This window comes from Rhynchophorus ferrugineus, unplaced genomic scaffold, assembly GCF_030347505.1.
Source record: "Rhynchophorus ferrugineus isolate W39M unplaced genomic scaffold, kcgeb_rfMv2 rfM1, whole genome shotgun sequence".
In the NCBI taxonomy this organism is placed as follows: Eukaryota; Metazoa; Arthropoda; class Insecta; order Coleoptera; family Curculionidae; genus Rhynchophorus; species Rhynchophorus ferrugineus.
Genome location: NW_027472580.1, coordinates 71,721,103 through 71,739,369, shown reverse-complemented (window position 1 = coordinate 71,739,369; position 18,267 = coordinate 71,721,103). Strand labels below are relative to the sequence as shown.

Genomic DNA, 18,267 nt, shown 5'->3' with positions numbered 1-18,267 from the left:
CTGCTTAGTATCCAAAGCTTAGACAGACATATCGTAAAGTTCTGAAACTATAATGCGCTGAATTTAAATAATTTCTTGTGTACTACTCGAAAGAAATATATCAACAAAAATTAATTTCACTCAATTGTAGATTTTTCGCAATTATCTGTGATATAGAAACTTTAACACTGTATATCAATACTTTAACAGCAATATTTTACTAACGTATAAAAGCAAAACATTTTCAATTAAAAACATTTTTTAATTAAAGCAATTTTTATTTTTGTTTAAAATTAAGAGTATGTCATTTTTCAAAAACCCCTGTCATACCTCTCTGTCGCACCCTGTATAATATTTTGACGATAAATTATCTTACCCATCACAATACAAGTCTTAGGTTCTTCTGTTGTACTACTCTGATAACTGTTCATATCGTTCTCGGATGTGGAAGATGTGTCTGTGTATGTGGAAGATTCCATTAAATCATTACCGGTACTTGATGAACTATCGTTGTCAGATAAAGTTGTAGATTGAGTACTGAAAATATATTTTTTATATTTTTTTGGTTTCTTCGTAGTGGTACTGGATCTCATTGAAGACGTGGATTGCGAAGACTGTCCTGGGTTTAGATGATTATTTGGTGCTACTGGGATACTTGCTAATTAAACAAATAAAAATTAGGTTGTTTTTTAGGAATGTTTTTATTATATACTATTTACCACAAGGAGAGAACGGTCCCTGATTCTTACATGGTCCCTCCAAGGTGGGAGGACAATCTTGCCACCAACAGAACATTTCTCCGTCAAGACAAAGACAGAATTCGCAGGGATCTGCTCGATATATCTGAAAAATAATTCGTATGTTTTAATTATACGGCATATTAGAACAAAAAAATTATCGTAATTTTTTTGACATTGTATATATTTAGAATATCATTGAACCTATCTATTTTTAATTTCAGCGAAAATTTTGCCTTCCTTTTTAAATAAAACGGTGGCCCCTGGATGCGTAAAATTTGGCAAATTTAAAACTATATCGAAGAATAATTTTTAGGCATAATATTTTTGTGTAATATGCTCTATAAAGAAATAAATTCCAATAAAACGAATAGCCTAAACCAAGCAGCCAGGAATTGCCGTCAGATCAATGACAAAATATATAAATAAGTATTTTAGGCTCTGGCCGATGCGCCGCCAGCTTCAACTCTTATACGGATTATTCGTCGTTTTTGATGCAAATAAATCAACTACGGACGAGTAATTTTTAACCGACCTCAAAAAAGGAGGAGGTTCTATGTTCAACTGTATATATTTCTTTTATGTATGTTCACCGATTTCTCCGTCAATTGTAGATCGATTTTCAAAATTTTTTTTTATTCGAAAGAGTGTATTTCCGAGGTGGTCCCATTGGAACCAAGTCAGGATCTGATGGTGGAATCTAGGGAAATCGAGGTAAACTCTCAAATTTTAAAGGCACGTATAATGTTTTTACATATTTTTTTAATCTAAAATAACCAGTTATTTGTGCATGATGTCATTGCCGAGCTGATATCAAGGAAGACCCAACTTCTCAACGGTTAGGAGTTAGAAGATATTTATTTAAAAATTATAGGGTCGTACATACTAATTGTGTACTTTTAACTTATTTAAGTAAGCTAATAATGAAAGCAGGTACCGGACCGCTATGCCCTTCAGGGGTTTTGAGGAGTTTTTAGTAAGGGTTTGCTTACCAAAGTTGTTTAGTGCGAAAGCTGCTGTTCAGTTTGCTTTTTATGCACTGACCATATATGGGAAGTGTCTATGGTGTGGTAGTTAGAGTGTTCAGTTCACATGCGGAAGTCGCGGGTTCGATTATCGGCGAGGACATCGACTTTTTTTGTTGTTCTAGATTGGTTCGAATATTTCTCAATTCTCCTCTAATCGTTCCTTGTTTTCAATCATTGTTTCTATCTACTCGCACCCTTTTCTTGACCTACCCATTATCATGTAATGAAATAACTGCGTAATTTACTGAGTAAATATCTAACACTAAAAAGTAAAAATAATTTTTTTTAACACAAAGAAAACATGCTTTAAAATAAAATATGTATATATAAATCGTTGTAATAGCTAAATAAACATAAACAAAACCTTATTTAACCTATCTAATACACGTAATATATATTCTACTATGTACACAAAGTTTAGCTTAATACTTACCTAAACCTATTTATCTATTTACAATATTATTTTAAATACTACCAACTAATCAGTTTGAAGTTAGTAAAGTTATATTTTACAATTTTTTGTAGAGAGAGCAAATTAATGTGTCCGCTTTATCGGAAGGATAAATATAAGAGGTCAATTGAAAAGTCCCCGGTCTACCAGAGTAAAACATGTTTTTTTGGCATAGTTTTCTTATTCAACATAATACCCTTCAAGGGAGATACACTGATTATAGGGACCCTCCAACTTTTTGATACCATTTTTATAGTACGATTTGTCCTTTGCTTCAAAATAGGCCTCAGTCTCGGCGATCACCTCTTTATTCGATGAAAATTTCTTCCCAGCGAGCATTATTTTGAAATTTGAGAATAGGAAATAGTCGCTGGGGGCCCAATCTGGAGAATATGGTAGATGATGAAGCAATTCGAAGCCTATTTCATGAATTTTTGCCATCGTCTTCACTGACTTGTGACACGATGCATTATCTTGGTGAAGCAGTACTTTCTTTTTTTTAAATGCGACCGTTTTTCGCCGATTTCGTCCTTCAAACGGTCCAATAACGCTATATAATAGTCGCTATTGGCAGCCCTTCCTTTTTCAAGGTAGCTAATGAAAATTATTCCATGCGCATACTAAAATACATACGCCATAACCTTGCCAGCCGACTGTTTTCCCACGCTTTGGAGCAGATTCATCTAGTGCAGTTCACTCGGATGACTGTCGATTGCACTTCGGAGTAAAATGATGGAGCCATGTTCCATCCATTGTCACATATCGACGCAAAAACTCGGGTTTATTACGCTTGATCATTTTCAAGCACTGCTCCGAAAAATTAACTCGTCGTTGTTTTTGATCAAGAGAGCTCGCGCGACACTCACTTTGCACACAGCTTTCTGATACCCAAATATTCGTGAATGATATGATATACACGTTCTGTTGATATCTTCACAGTGTCTGATATTTCATTCAATTTCAATTTATCTCATTCGAAATCATATTGTAGATTTTTTTGTTTTCGTTGGTAACAACCTCTTTGGGGCGTCCACTGCGATAACCGTCTTCCCTCATTGGTCTTCACTCACGTGGTGTTCATTTCACCACGTCTAAACTTAGCATACCAATCCTTGATGGTTGATTTTCTCGGGGCAGTATCCGGAAACTCGGCATCAAGCCAAGTTTTTGCTTCAACTGTATTTTTTCCCTTCAAAAAGCAATATTTTATCAACACGCGAAATTCCTTTTTATGTAATATGTCTATATAGATTAACAAAATTAGATAATACTAACGATCTGTTTTCTTTCTTTACAAGGCATTTAGTATTTCGAAATCAGGTTTTGATTTAATTTAATGTTTGGAGATAAACAACAGCTAAGAGAAATTCTCCTTGCATAAGGACTGATAGTAATGGTATGGTAATATGGTTCTGGAGATATAGTATATCATTGTACTAGAGGTAATTCTAAAGGTGGTTAAGATTTTTTTATGGAAATTTTAGTGGTATTTACTTCTGATTCAGTCCAAGTTTCTTTGGTAAATGTATTTCTTAACAAGGCACGAAACGTATATAATTCATAAATACGTTTACTTGTGCATCAAGAGTTAAAATGAATGTTGGGAAGAATATTACCAATTAAAAAAAGCTTGATTTCTTGGTGAGTTGTTAGTTCCCAAGTGGGACGTAAGACAAAATAGAAAGCACAAGATAAATGAAAGCCATAGAACGCGAATTAAAGGTGATCGAAGAGTGGACTAAATAAGCAAAGAATAATGCAATGCAAAAGCATAGTTTTAATCAGTCTAGAGTATTTAATGTTTTTGATATTTTAGGTAAGAAATATAGAAAAAAGATAACGACTATATGAATAGATAAATGAAGTAATGAAAATATGCAGGAGTTAAAATGAAACTAGCTACATAATTTACATAGATGGAAAACATAGGACAAATAGAAGAAATTATGAATTATTAATGGTAAATTTGTAAACATTTTAAAGCAATGGTACATGTTAGGGTGATTAATGAATAATATTATGTGTTTCTATTTGAAATTCTATTGTTTGAACTTTGTATTAATTATTTATTTTATATACATAAGTTTTGAAAAGTCAATAATTAATTTAATTATAGTAAATACATTGTAAAATGTAAATTATTTAATTAAAATATCAATTTCAAAATTGTTTTATTCATATAACATATTCACTGTTTTAATATACAAATATGTATTGCAGTATGCAGTGCCGCGCAAGCTCACTTTTGACCAAAAACAACGACGACTATCATGACAATGATTAACTATCATTCAGAGCAGTGTTTGAAGATGAAGCGTAATAAACCCGAGTCATTCGAGTGGACTGCAAACGATGAACCCGCTCCAAAGCGTGGGAAAACGCAACAGTCGGTTGGCAAGGTTATGGCATCTGTATCTTGGGATGCGTATGGAATAATTTTTTATTGACTACCTTGAAAAAGGAAGGACTATCAACAGCGACTATTACATACGTTATTGGACCGTTTGAAGGACGAAATCGCAGAAAAATGGCGGCATTTGAAGAAAAAGAAAGTGCTCTTTTACCAAGAAGATGAATCAGTGAAGACGATGGCAAAAATCCATAAATTGAGCTTTGAATTGTTTCCTTATTCACCGTATTCGCTAGAGCTGGCCCCCAGCGACTATTTCCTGTTCTCAGATCTCAAAAGATTGCGGGCTGGGAAAACATTTTCGTCGAATGAAGAGGTGATCGCCGAAACTGAGGCCTATTTTGAAGCCAAAAAAAAAAAATTACTACAAAAATGGCATCGAAATGCTGGGTGGTCGCTATAATCAGTTTATCATCATTGAAGGGAATTATGTAGAATAAAAGAAACTAATTTTGCCAAAAAAATATGTTTTATTATGGTAGGCCGGGTACTTTTCAATTGATTTGTTACATATATTTATTATTTTAATTCATGTTTTATATCAATTTCTGATCTTATATTCAAAATACTGTGAAATTAAGATTTAGTAACGCCATCATTTTAAGAATATTCCCTTTACTCTATTATGAGAGAAACATGATAACTTAATAAATTGTGGTTGAATTTCGATCACCAATGTTATTTATTGTGTAAGTAGCTATAAGATAATTTAGTTTGTTTTCTGTTTTTTTTTTAATTTCAAATTTTAAATTGTTTTATACTGTTTTAGGGTAAATGATGTGGCTCGGTGAATGGAGTAAAACGGAATGAAACAGTGGTGTTTACATTATGTGACCGCTATTTATCAGCGGTGTTACCTGGTGACGAGGCTTGGGCAGTCTATGGTTGCACGACTAAACCAAACGCTAGTCGAGTACGGAATGACCGAAATACCCTTCAATAACACCCCAGATAAACGTCTCGGGGTTGCCGCCAGCTATTCGTTGTCGGGTTCTAGTTGGCGCTGCTGGCACCCCGCCCGTGTTCAACATCTGGGATTATATTTCTGGGTATTTTGTAGACCGTTATTCCACGATGTAAAATTCGACATGCCTCAAGGTCGTTACACTGTTTTATTTAAATGTAATTTTTATTTTAAGCGCGGGTTTAAATTTTGCCCTAAACCAATTTGAATATTTTCTAATTGTACATTTGAAGAAAAGAATAACGCTTTGAGAATAAATATTATTGTGAATATTTTTATCGCTCTGAGGGAACTCTATCTCAATTTGTTTGCGTTTGGCGAGAATTATTTTAAACCTCAGAATATTATTTAGCTGCATCAATAACTCTCGTTAAAAGCGTGACGTTTGTCATAAAACAACGCTATCAGGTTTCGCACAATTATCCTTACAGTTTCATTACGGAAGAATTATTTATTTGATCTGCTTTCGCTGGATCTTCGCCGTTCCCCTTACGCGGCCATATTTTCATCACATCGCGCAATAAAAAATGCGTCAGTTTTTTATGCCGGCTCGTATGGGGTATGAATTCAAACAACGCCTTCTTGGATTATGGCTTTCCATATAGTGCCCGAAATTCGCAGAAATCAAATTTATGTGCTTTATGACATGCGGACCATCTGCTTTATTACATGCCGGCGCCAAATCGCTTTACAGGATCAGAAATTCGGACCCTTTTCTGTGGATTTTCCACGATATTGGAATCACTCATGGTAACGTTGTTTGAACAAACGCTGAAACAGTTAAATTCGATCTATCACTTATTCTTATTATTCTTTTATGTCGATTTTTAGGGCATATAAAGCAAGGATTTATAGGTAGATTAAAAATATTTAGAGCTGTGTTTGGAGTTAGTTACAAGTTATCGTTGGCATTTATTCTAAGTATTTTGATGTTGGTCATGATAAAAATGTTTTTATTATATTCGACTGTGCTGAATTCTAAATATATAGTTTTCAGAAAGAGGTTGTATTATGAGCTAACCAAACTGTAACAATATTGAGTGTCAATTTTCCTGTTTAAACAAAAGACGGTGCTTTTGAAGTGTCAAAAACGTATCGAAATAAAAACAAAGTTCAACATAGATGATATCCAACTACTTACACAATAAATGGAAAAATTTATAAGGGAAATAAGCGTTCCAGATCTTGATGTTGAGGAGGTCGGGTGATAGTTCAGAAGACGTACCCGAGCAAACCATTTTCAACGACAAGGGTGCATTTAAAGTATACTTGAAATATAACAGGGATTAGTGGAAATACATATAATGTATGGTATTGATAGTGGAAATACATATAATGTATGGTATTGATAATCCCAACAAGGGATGATGACAATGGCAGGCAATAACAATTATGGAATAGCTGGATGATTAGTGATAGTCTCAGTCCATAGTAGTCAATAATATTGATGGACAATTATTATAAAAGAGATAATAACGCCAGCTGATAACAATAATAAACTATGCTAGGATGAAGTATGATATGTGCACATGGTACGAAGGTAAAGTAACGTACAACGTACCAGCATATAACAGGTTAATTGAAAAGTATCCGGCCTCACATATAGATGGCGCTACTAGAATTAAATACGTATGCTTTTTAGTTAGCCCTAATCCTCAAAAGATGCGTGCATAAATTTAACAGCTGTCGGATCATTAGTTTATGAATTATAGCATTTTGAGTGAAGATACTTTTGTTATTGTGAAATAAATGGATAAAAAGGAATTTCGCGTGTTGATAAAATATTTCTTTTTGAAGGGAAAAATACAGTTGAAGCAAAAACTTGGCTTGATGCCGAGTCATTGATACTGTCCCAAGAAAATCAACCATCAAGGATCGGTATGCTAAATTTAGACGTGGTGAAATGAGCACCGATGACGGTGAACATAGTGGACGCCCAAAAGAGGTTGTTACCGACGAGAACATTAAAAAATCCACAAAATGATTTTGAATGACTGTAAATTGAAATTGATTGAAATAACAGACACTCCAAAGATATCAACTGAACGAGTACATCATATCATTCACGAATATTTGGGTATGAGAGAGCTCTGTGCAAAGTGGGTGCCGCGCGAACTCACTTTTGACCAAAAACAACGACGAGCTGATGATTCGGAGCAGTTTGAAGATGATCAAGAGTAATAAACCCAAGTTTTTGCGTCGATATGTGACAATGGATGAAACATGGCTCCATCATTTCACTCCGAAGTCCAATCGACAGTTATCCGAGTGGACTTCACACGATGAACCCGCTCCAAAGCATGGGAAAACGCAACAGTCGGCTGTCAAGGTTATGGCAATATTTTGGGATGCGCATAGAATAATTTTCATTGACTACCTTGAAATAGAAAGCACCATCAACAGGCGACTATTACATAGCATTATTGGACGGAAATCGCCGAAAAATGACCGCATTTGAAGAAAAAGAAAGTGCTGCTTCACCAAGACAATTGCCCGTATCACAACTCACAACAAATAAAACTCGCTTTTACAAACATTTTATCAATAAAAACCTATGGGTTTCAAGGAAATTTAGATCAGGATATATATTTCGATAGGCAATAGTTTCGTTAAAAGAAAAGATATAATTTTTCAAAATCCACCGTTTCGCAAATGATACACTTAAGAATTAACACGAGACAATTGGGATTGGGATTTAACTTTAACTCAGATTGTTATAAAAAGTTGAAATATGATATTATAGAAAAGTCTCCGGTCTACCATAGTAAAACTCATTTTTTTAGCAAAATTAGGTTTTTTTATTCAACATAATTCCCTTCGAGGGTGATACACTGATTATAGCAATCCTCCAACTTTTCGATACTATTTTTGTAGTAGGATTTGACCTTTGCTTCAAAATAGGTCTCAGTTTCGGCGATCACCTCTTCATTCGACGAAAATTTCTTCCCAGCCAGCATTTTTTGGGATCTGAGAACAGGAAATAGTCGCTGGCCGCCAGATCTGGAGAATACGGTGAATAAGTAAGTAATTCGAAGCCCAATTCATGGATTTTTGCTATTGTTTTCACTGAATTGTGACACGGTGCATTGCCTTGGTGAAGCAGCCCATCCTTTTCCTTCAAATGCGGCCATTTTTCGGTGATATTGTTCTTCAAACGGCCCAATAACGCTATGTAATAGTCGCTGTTGACGGTCTTTCCTTTTCAAGGTCGTCAAGGAGAATTATTACATGCGCATTCCAAAATACAGACGCCATAACCTTGCCAGCCGACTATTGCGTTTTCCCACACTTTGGAGCCAGTTCGTCGTGTGGAGTTCACTCGGATGACTATCGATTGGACTTCGGAGTGAAATTATTGAGACATGTTTCATCCATTGTCACATATCGATGCAAAAACTCGGGTTTATTACGCTTGATCATCTTCAAACACTGCTCCGAATCATCAACTCGTTGTTGTTTTTGGTCAAAAGTGAGCTCGCGAGGCACTCACTTTGCACAGAGCTTTCTCATACCCAAATATTCGTGAATGATATGATGTACACGTTCAGTTGATATCTTTAGAGTCTCTTAAGAGAGAGATAAATCATTCCCTTTGATTTTAGATCAAATTGGACTATTTACCGATTAATTAGTATAATTCTTTGATTTTCAGTCTGATGTACTCTTCTTTTTGTCTTCCGTGATGTTTCCAATTTTACATACCATCTAAATGGATGCCAATATATTTCTTGTGTTCATCAACAGGTGATTTCTTGAATATTTATATAATATGACTTCTACTTCATAATTCACTTTAATTTTTTTTCGGAATGATAATAAATATTTTTTTCAACTTTTTAAATTTTGAATCGCTCCAATTTATTATGCAAATATTTATTGCTTATAAATATAAGCTTATTAACTATTTTTAACTTGCTAAGGTGAGAACTTTTATTTTTAATTTTGCAATATTTTAATTTCAAGTCGTATATTACAATTATAGAGTAGTAGCACCGTCTTCATAAATGCTTGTGGACGAGTCGGCTTTTTGAAAAATACCATAATTAAACCCATTAAGGAATTATCTATGTCTTAGCAATGATGTTTTAAAAATCGTAGAATGTCATTTGAAGCATATTAAGTTAATAGTATCCCAGTGACTTGTGAACTTCTACTTTACCAGTGACAGGTACTGATTAAGCTATGATTGTCAATATCCTTTTATCTAGATTTTTTGCAGCTATATATAACATGTGCGTTCAAAGTTAGTAAAATAAAATTTTAAATTTAATATTTACTAGGCACTATTTGATTGTAAGTATATCTGTAGACACTATAGAATCACAGATGTATTGAGATACTATAAAGAAATTTTAGATTCACACAATAGAGAGATAAAAGTACAATAGAGGGAACCTACATTGGGGAATTAATTTTTTTATGGTAATTTATATATTTTTATAACAGTACAAATTTTATTTTAATAGAAATCTAAAAGAATGTTACTGAACCACTGTTGAGAGAGAAATAATTTAGTCGAAATAAGATTTCTATAACGTAATTTTTTTACTTATTGAGCAGTTTAACGTGTATTTGTTAATATTTGTCTAAAATGGATGTTGGAAGAAATCTAGATGTTTAAAGAAGGTGTGGTGGGATGAGTGATCAAATAATCAGTTTTGAATGATATTAGGTAGAGAATGATTTAATGCATCATTTTCATTTGTACTCATGCATTACAAAGTGGTTAAAATGTTAGTTAAAATGCATTACAAAGAGTAACGTAAGTACGTTTTTGGTTTACTAAAGTATGACCTAAACAAGTTCATCATCGTTGAAACTAAAACTAATATACTGATTTAAATTTAATGATAAAACAATTAAACATAATGAGTCCATTATAAGCACAGCTACCACATAAATTGTTGCCATTTTGAAGGTTATTACGCTTCCCTCAGAGAAGTCACTGTCTCTATTACTTAAATACTGGGTCAGTCCAGAAATATTTCTTGTCTTAGGGGCCAAAATTGACGGCTTTTGACTTTTTTTTTGTATTTTACCGTTTCCCCAATGATACTATATGGTGCTTTTTACATTAGCTTCTGGGCAATAAAATTAGTGCCTATATGATTGTTAGATTCGGCTATTTCTATGATTTTATCAATATTTCCGACAACTAGCCTTCTAGAGCGTGGTGCATTTTTAACATCGACTGATATGGAATCGAATCCAAAATTTGATTGGCTGCCACAGTCTCAGAACCATAAAAATCAATCACATTTTCAGTCTCCTGGCTGGCTTTTTCTACATCTTCAAAGAAAATCTGTAAATTATACCGTATTTCATTTTATTATTTCGTATTTTACCTTTGCTGGTGTCCATATTTCATGCCAATTTACGAACTGAGTTTCCATTCACAAAACTGTTAAATGCGTTTGTCAGTACGAAATATTATTTCACTAATAACATCTGCTATAGACCGATCAGAGTTTCACAGGTCGAGATACAACTTATTAAAGTCATCTATTGGACAAATAATTTACTAAATCTAGTAAATTATTAAAAAAGTTGTTTATATAAAATATTTATATGAATCACTGTACCATCTCATAAAATATACAGATATCGATTTTCCCGAAATATTCTAAACATTTTCAATCACAAAAATTTATTAAAATCTAAGCACATCCGGGGAAAAGGTCCCAATATCGAGGCGGAAAATTTATTATGAAATTTAATTTATTTTACCGAGTGCCTTGTTAAATTACCAGTTGTTTCTCTGTCCACGAGCTCATTTATTTTGTTTTATAATTTATTAGGTCAATATGTTTAATTTATAATTAATTTCAATCGTCAACAAAATCTAACGTATATTGTTTCGTGAATGTCCTATATCATTACAAATTAGTCGCTAACCAAAGTAATATCAGTATAAATACTACGGTATAGCACAGGTAATCTGCTAGTTTATTTTTTAAATAATATATAATAGATACGAGGGTAGGCTGTAAAGTAATTTAAATATAATTATATAATCAGATTTTGAACTGGCGGTCTTTTCTACTGAGCTTACTAAATATTAGCGTTGGGAACTATCGACTGAAAACAGTCGAAACAGTCGAAACAGTCCATATAATAGTAATTACTATTTTCAGTCAAATACACGGTTCGACTGCTCTTTGCAATTCGTGATGTCAGACGAATATGTACGAATTCCTTTCTGTATAAATTGTGAGAGAGGAAAGGACGAAGATAACTGCTTGAAGCACTTAATTTTATATGTGGTTATATTTTCTAACGTTAGTGTAAGCGAGATGGAGATGTATAAATTCGTTCACGAAGTAACTTTAGAAAAGAAAGGGAAAATAATAAATACTGAATACTATTATAATAATACATAACATGCAATTCATAATTTAATCTTAACGAAGTAGAATTACTTTTATATTTCAATGTTCTGTGGATCTGTAAAAAGGAATGGAATTTTTCTATGGAATGGAATAGTACCCCACAAATGTTTTATTGTATTTTAATGTGTTAATTGCTGATTTTAGATAATATACTATAATAAATATAGACAATACAATAGAACTTAAACAAAACCTAAAAACTAAAAAGGTACAATAACCATAAATACTATATAAAAATTAAACATGTACCTAATCATAGAAAAAAAAAACTAATCCGTGACATAATGAAAAATGATCTGAATGAAATGACATAAATGTTTTATTTATAATTGAACGGAAATATTTTTTAACAAAAATCGAGAGAGTAATCGAAATATTACCTATTATTGCTATAAAAACAGTCAAAATATTTTATTATTTATCATTCCAATTTTAATCTTTTTACCCTATTACATTAACAATTTTGAAAAATATAATATCAAAATGCTATAATATTAATATACAATATATTGTTATTTACAAGCAAACTGCCAAAAAAATCATAAAATTACATATATTACATGTAAATCTATATAAGCATAAATTGAGTACATTTTTGTTAAGATCGCGGCTAGGACGACAGAGCCAGAATATTAAAAATCGTCGAATGAAACAAGTAAAACCAAAAATAGAAACTAAAGGTACGACTGAAACAGTCGATAGTAAACAGTAACAAAATCAGTCTGGTCGGAAAATAGTGACTGAATTAGTCGATAGTAAAAAGTAGTCAATTACTAAACAGTCGATAGTCAATTTTAGTCGATAGTTCCCAACACTACTAAATATTAAAGACCGTTTATGGTGACGATGTTATTGAAAAGCCTATTGTAAATCGATGGCTAATCGACCTCTGAGTATATCGTAAAGTAGTATCCTAAACCATGCTGAAATATCAAAAATTGTATCAATTTCATCATTCAATAATTATTACACAAGTATACACGGTTTTGGACCTCAGTGACCAAAAACTGTTTATAAGCTAAATTGAGGGGTTAGACCTTAATCAGCAGCTGATTTTTTTAAAATTGGTTCAACAGGCGTTAAACATTTTGTAAATTTTGCGCGAGCTATTAGTTTTCAAATATCAGGTCCGACCAATATTCCTTCTTTGATTTGAAAGTCGGTTCTTTGCGATTGAGCGCCTTGATAAAGTCCTCAATAAGGCAAAGTTTAACGTGAAGTTGTAGCAGTAACATGTCTTGTGGTATAGAAGACACATTTTGTTATTATAGCTCATAATGGGTACGATTCGGCAACACCAAAATTTCGTAAATCCAGATTGCTTCCTAATTAATAGACCAATAACCTGTAATGAATACCTAAATGAATTAATATATCAAAATTATTTGCAATTAATTTATTTCTAAACCTTTAGATGGCCAAACATTTTCCATTGATGCTCATTGTTTTTTATTTTGGGCAGAATTCTACGCATTGTGTTGTAGCATTCCTTACTTTGTACAATGATAGCAATCGGAATCGATCGTTTTTTATACCTCGTGTAAAGCAGAGCTGCCTTCAAACTATGTATAATGATTTGAAAATAATGACTAGAAAAAGCAGAGTTTTTGTTTCCGTAAATTCATATCGAATAATCAAATTCACTTTGTGAAATTAAATGATGAAGCTTTTCCTTGATAACGAAATCGCTTTCATTGCTCGTTGGTGATGAAGACGATGTCCTTAATGCATTTTTTACGCTTGTACCTGGACAAATTGACAATGGATCACTGTCCGGACGTGGAACTGGCTACGATATATTTTGATGTTATGTCAGGATATTTATACGGTGCCAGTTTTTTGCCTTTATGCCCGCGACATTTATCGAGAAAAAGTAGCACTCATCTATATTATTCACTACATGCTCGTTATATAATGTTTACATAGAATATGAAAGGAATATATTTTCACCAAGTGATCACTTGTACAGCTTTGTTTCATGCGTTAAAAAAGGATTTCGGTACACATAAGCGTAACAAAAATACTTTGAATCGGCTTTTCAACATTGTCTTTGCATTTTTACACGTTCTGAAGCTCAAAAATAAGTTCCAGTTGGTGTTTAATCCAACGACGCCAGCTGACAGTCGTTTTAAGAGCACAGTTCTGTCAGTTCGAGTATGGGAACTCAAAAACTAGAACCAATCTTGAGACACGGAATATATGAGTTCAGAGTACTAAAGTCGGTTCCAATAGTTGGCCTGAATTTGTAAACTTGTGTAGTTTTCAATTTAATGTGCATTATGTTATATGTTAATCACCCATCTCTACCGTTAGATTGTTTTATTTGTGAATAACGAAAACATATTTCTATTTTAAATATATTGTTATAGAATATTTTGAATCTAAGGGACAAGAATTAGTAAATTATGAATTAGTTTGGATATAAAAAATACGGTATTATTTATAGATTACTAAAAGGTTGACTAAAACTATGAAAGAACACATTTCGATTACGTGTTTAAAAACAATAATGATTTGTTGGTAGCAAGACCGTGAGTGCTACTATTAATTTATGTGGCATTTATCTATTGAATTTAATATCATTCTAAGGACAAAAAGTTATTAATTTCAAAGATATATTCCAAAATTAATTTATGATTATAAGTATGGCAGGGAACAATATTTGATCAAACACTTGTTAATCAAACTTTTAGTGTTTCAGGCCATGTGCATGTTTGTCAGGACTCATTTTGACTGTTCGTTTTTTTCTTTTTCTTTATCTCTCGAGACATACATTTTTATCTTTTTATGATTATTACTTATCATAGGCATGATCTATTGTTTTCAAACACTACCTACTGATAAATGTATATATAGGAAAATTGTGGAAGAAAATTCTTAACTGCCAAATTTTATTTATTGCTGAATCTTTTAGCATGATATAACTCGCATTGTAGAACCATATGATTTATGGCCATATGGCCTTTGGATCGTCCGCTATTGTAAATTTTAACGGAATACAAGTATTAAGCATACATGTCCAGGCTGAAGGAAGCTTTTCCAAGATGGTGCATGTTAAAGGGAGCAAATATTACAATCGAATGTTCTAAAATAGACAGACTTAATATAATAATAATAAAATATAATACACTTAATGTACATTCCACATGTAAGTCACTGATTTGAGTTATGAAAATACATATCCATCAAATGAAACATAAAGGTATTCTTCACAGACTTTAGACAAATAGACTTTATCTTGGACTCTAATATTGAAAAATAATGCAGTTTTATAAGAACTAGAAGTCACTAAAAAGAATTCTTCAGCTCTTTCCAAAACCATAATACAGGAAATTGTGGATTTTTCGTGTTATGTTCGAAAATATTATGGACGATTTTCCATAAGTCTACAAAAATAGTCGCTAATGAGAAAGTGAAGACCTTTTATAGTATTGCGATATTGTGCAAACAAACATTTACATTTTAACTTATACAGATGAAGATCTGAAAGAAAAAATGAAAAAAATCGGCGAATTTTCAGCCATAATATTCACCGATATATGAAAATGCATTGAAATTCAACTGATTTTTTATATTCGGAATTGTTCGAAGGGAAATAAATTTCCATTTTCGTGCGGGCGAAATAAAGTGAAAACGTTACTTATGCGGTCAGCTCGAGGGATTTTCCATCGACCCCCATTAAAAACAAATAATCTGTCAGTTAGAGAGATTTCGCCGTTTTATTATCCACTTTTTTGCCATCTCCCGTTCTCCTTTATGACGTTTATGATAGAGTGGGAAACCGAATTTGTTTGCGAACAGCCATTTCAGCAGAAAATTGTTGACGAAATCGAACATATATTTGAGGCCTTTCATATGGGTGGACGCAAATATCATTTCTATTCGACGATTTCTGCGCGTTCGTGATGTTTGGCCGTCGGATGAAACTCCGGTCTGGTTTATTAGTGTTCAATCTCAATGATCGACACTATCGAAAACATTCACCAGCAGCTGATGATCTACGTTATAATTATAGGGTTATTTTTAGAAATAGGGCGTAAAATAAAGATGATATTTAATAAAACGATATGAAATAATATAACGTCTTAAATAAATAAAAACAGAGATCAAAATAAATGATATAACAACTAACAGGTCAACTGAAAAGTCCCCGGCCTAACACATAGATGGCACTACTAGAATTAAATCCATATGTTTTGTAGTTAGACCTAACTCTGAAAAGATGAGTGTATAAATTTAACAGCTGCCTGATCATTAGTTTGTGAATTATAGCATTTTCATATTTCATATATTATAAAAATATTGCTTTCTGAAGGGAAAAAATAAAGTTGTAGCAGGAACTTGGCTTGATGCCAAGTTTCCGGAAAAATGCCCCAGAAAAATCAATCATCAAGGATTAGTATTCTAAGTTTAGACGTGGTGAAATGAGCATCGAAGACGGTGAACGCAGTAGACGCCCAAAAGAGATTAAAAAAATCCACAAAATGATTTTGAATGACCGTAAATTGAAATTGAATGAAATAGCAGACACTTTAAAGATATCAACTGAACGTGTACATCATGTCATTCATGAATATTTGGGTGTGAGAAAGCTCTGTGCAAAGTATAGGGTGCCGCGAAGCTCACTTTTGACCAAAAGCAACGACGAGTTGATGATTCGGAGCAGTGTTTGAAGATGATCAAGCGTAATAATCCCGAGTTTTTGCGTCGATATATGACAATGGATGAAACATGGCTCCATAATTTCACTCCGAAGTACAATCGACAGTTATCAGAGTGGATTGCCCAAGTTAAACCCGCTCCAAAGCGTGGAAAAACGCAACAGTCGCCTGGCAACGTTATGGCGTCTGTATTTTGGAATGCCCATGGAATAGTTTTCATTGGCTACCTTGAAAAAGGAAGAACTATTAACAGCGACTATTACATAGCGTTATTGGACCGCTTGAAGGACGAAATCGCCGAAAACGGCCGCATTTGAAGAAAAAAAGTGCTGCTTCACCAAGACAATGCACCGTGTCACAAGTCAGTGAAAGCGATGGCAAAAATCCATGAATTGGGCTTCGAATAGCTTCCTCATCCAACGTATTCTCCAGATATGGCCCCCAGCGACTATTTCCTGTTCTCATTTCAAAAGAATGCTTGCAGGGAAGAAATTTTCGTCGAATGAAGAGGTGATCGCCGAAACTGAGGCCTATTTTGAAGCAAAGGACAAATCGTACTACAAAAATGGTATCCAAAAGTTGGTGGGTCGCTGTAATCGGTGTATCACCTTTGAAGGGAACTATGTTGAATAACAAACTAATTTTGCCAAAAAAATGTGTTTTACTATGGTAGGTCGGGGGCTTTCCAATTAACTTGTTATGAAGTACTTAGCAACTTGAAATTAATTCATTTAATCCTGATTCTTGGCTGATGTTGACATGTCAAAGTTTAGAAGCGTTGCTAAACAAAAGCGCGCCCAACTAAGTTAAAGTGATATTTTTATGTTATTTAGTGACGACTACTCCGCCCAATAATTCAATAAAAATACAGAAATTTAAAGGTTAGAAATTCAATTTAAGTCAATTTTGGCAATGGTACATAAAACTGTGCATCGTCATGATATCACTGCATGTGTGAGTAAGAAAAATAAAAATTTGTGATAAACTTGATGTGTAATCAGGTCGGTATGAATCACTCGGTATGAGAAAACACGTTTGTTCAGGACAATGTCGGTCGGGTCTGATAGTATGATTTCTAATTTTTTATTGAATAATTCGACACGTGCTTATGTAGTACCAGTATCATAATATGATTATTGAAAAATAATTACTGAGAAAAATATTAACTGTTATTTAAATATTGTTAATTGACATAACATATATATCAGTAAAAATAAAATATCGACATAATTTGATGCCCAATACATTTTTCGCCACTGTATTAATGTCACGTTTTTGTTGCGTTTTAATAGTGAAATGCAGATGTTAATACGACCTATAATATTTTGTGTGTAAATTATTCAAAACAACTTTATGGCCAATATCTGATATGCTTATATTGCTAGATTTTTTCAAAAATGTTTTCTTAAAGGTTTTTCACTGAATAGACCATCACAGCTTGATTCACGTTTCACATTAAAATTACCGAAACGAATGTAAGCGAACTATTTCAGAGCATTTCAGATTTTGATAAAATATTTTCAACTTATGCAGTCGTGTCAACTTACGCAGTGTGTCAATTGATGTCAAAATCGACAAAATAGCAAGATTTGATATTAAACTATAAAATCAAAGAAAAAAAGTTTTTTAAAATCCCGCGTTTACTGTC

At 33.1% G+C, this 18,267-nt stretch overlaps 1 protein-coding gene across 1 annotated transcript in view; it reads right to left on the bottom strand.

Moving 5' to 3' along the window:
• LOC143189975 (uncharacterized) overlaps positions 1-18,267 on the bottom strand; it is a 563,901-nt gene that overhangs the window by 12,298 nt on the left and 533,336 nt on the right. Inside the window, exons 3-4 of the mRNA XM_076394004.1 lie at positions 699-822; positions 356-637 (exon numbers count right to left, since the gene is read on the bottom strand). Coding sequence (XP_076250119.1) covers positions 356-637; positions 699-822 — 406 coding nt within the window. The remainder of the gene's footprint in view (positions 1-355; positions 638-698; positions 823-18,267) is intronic.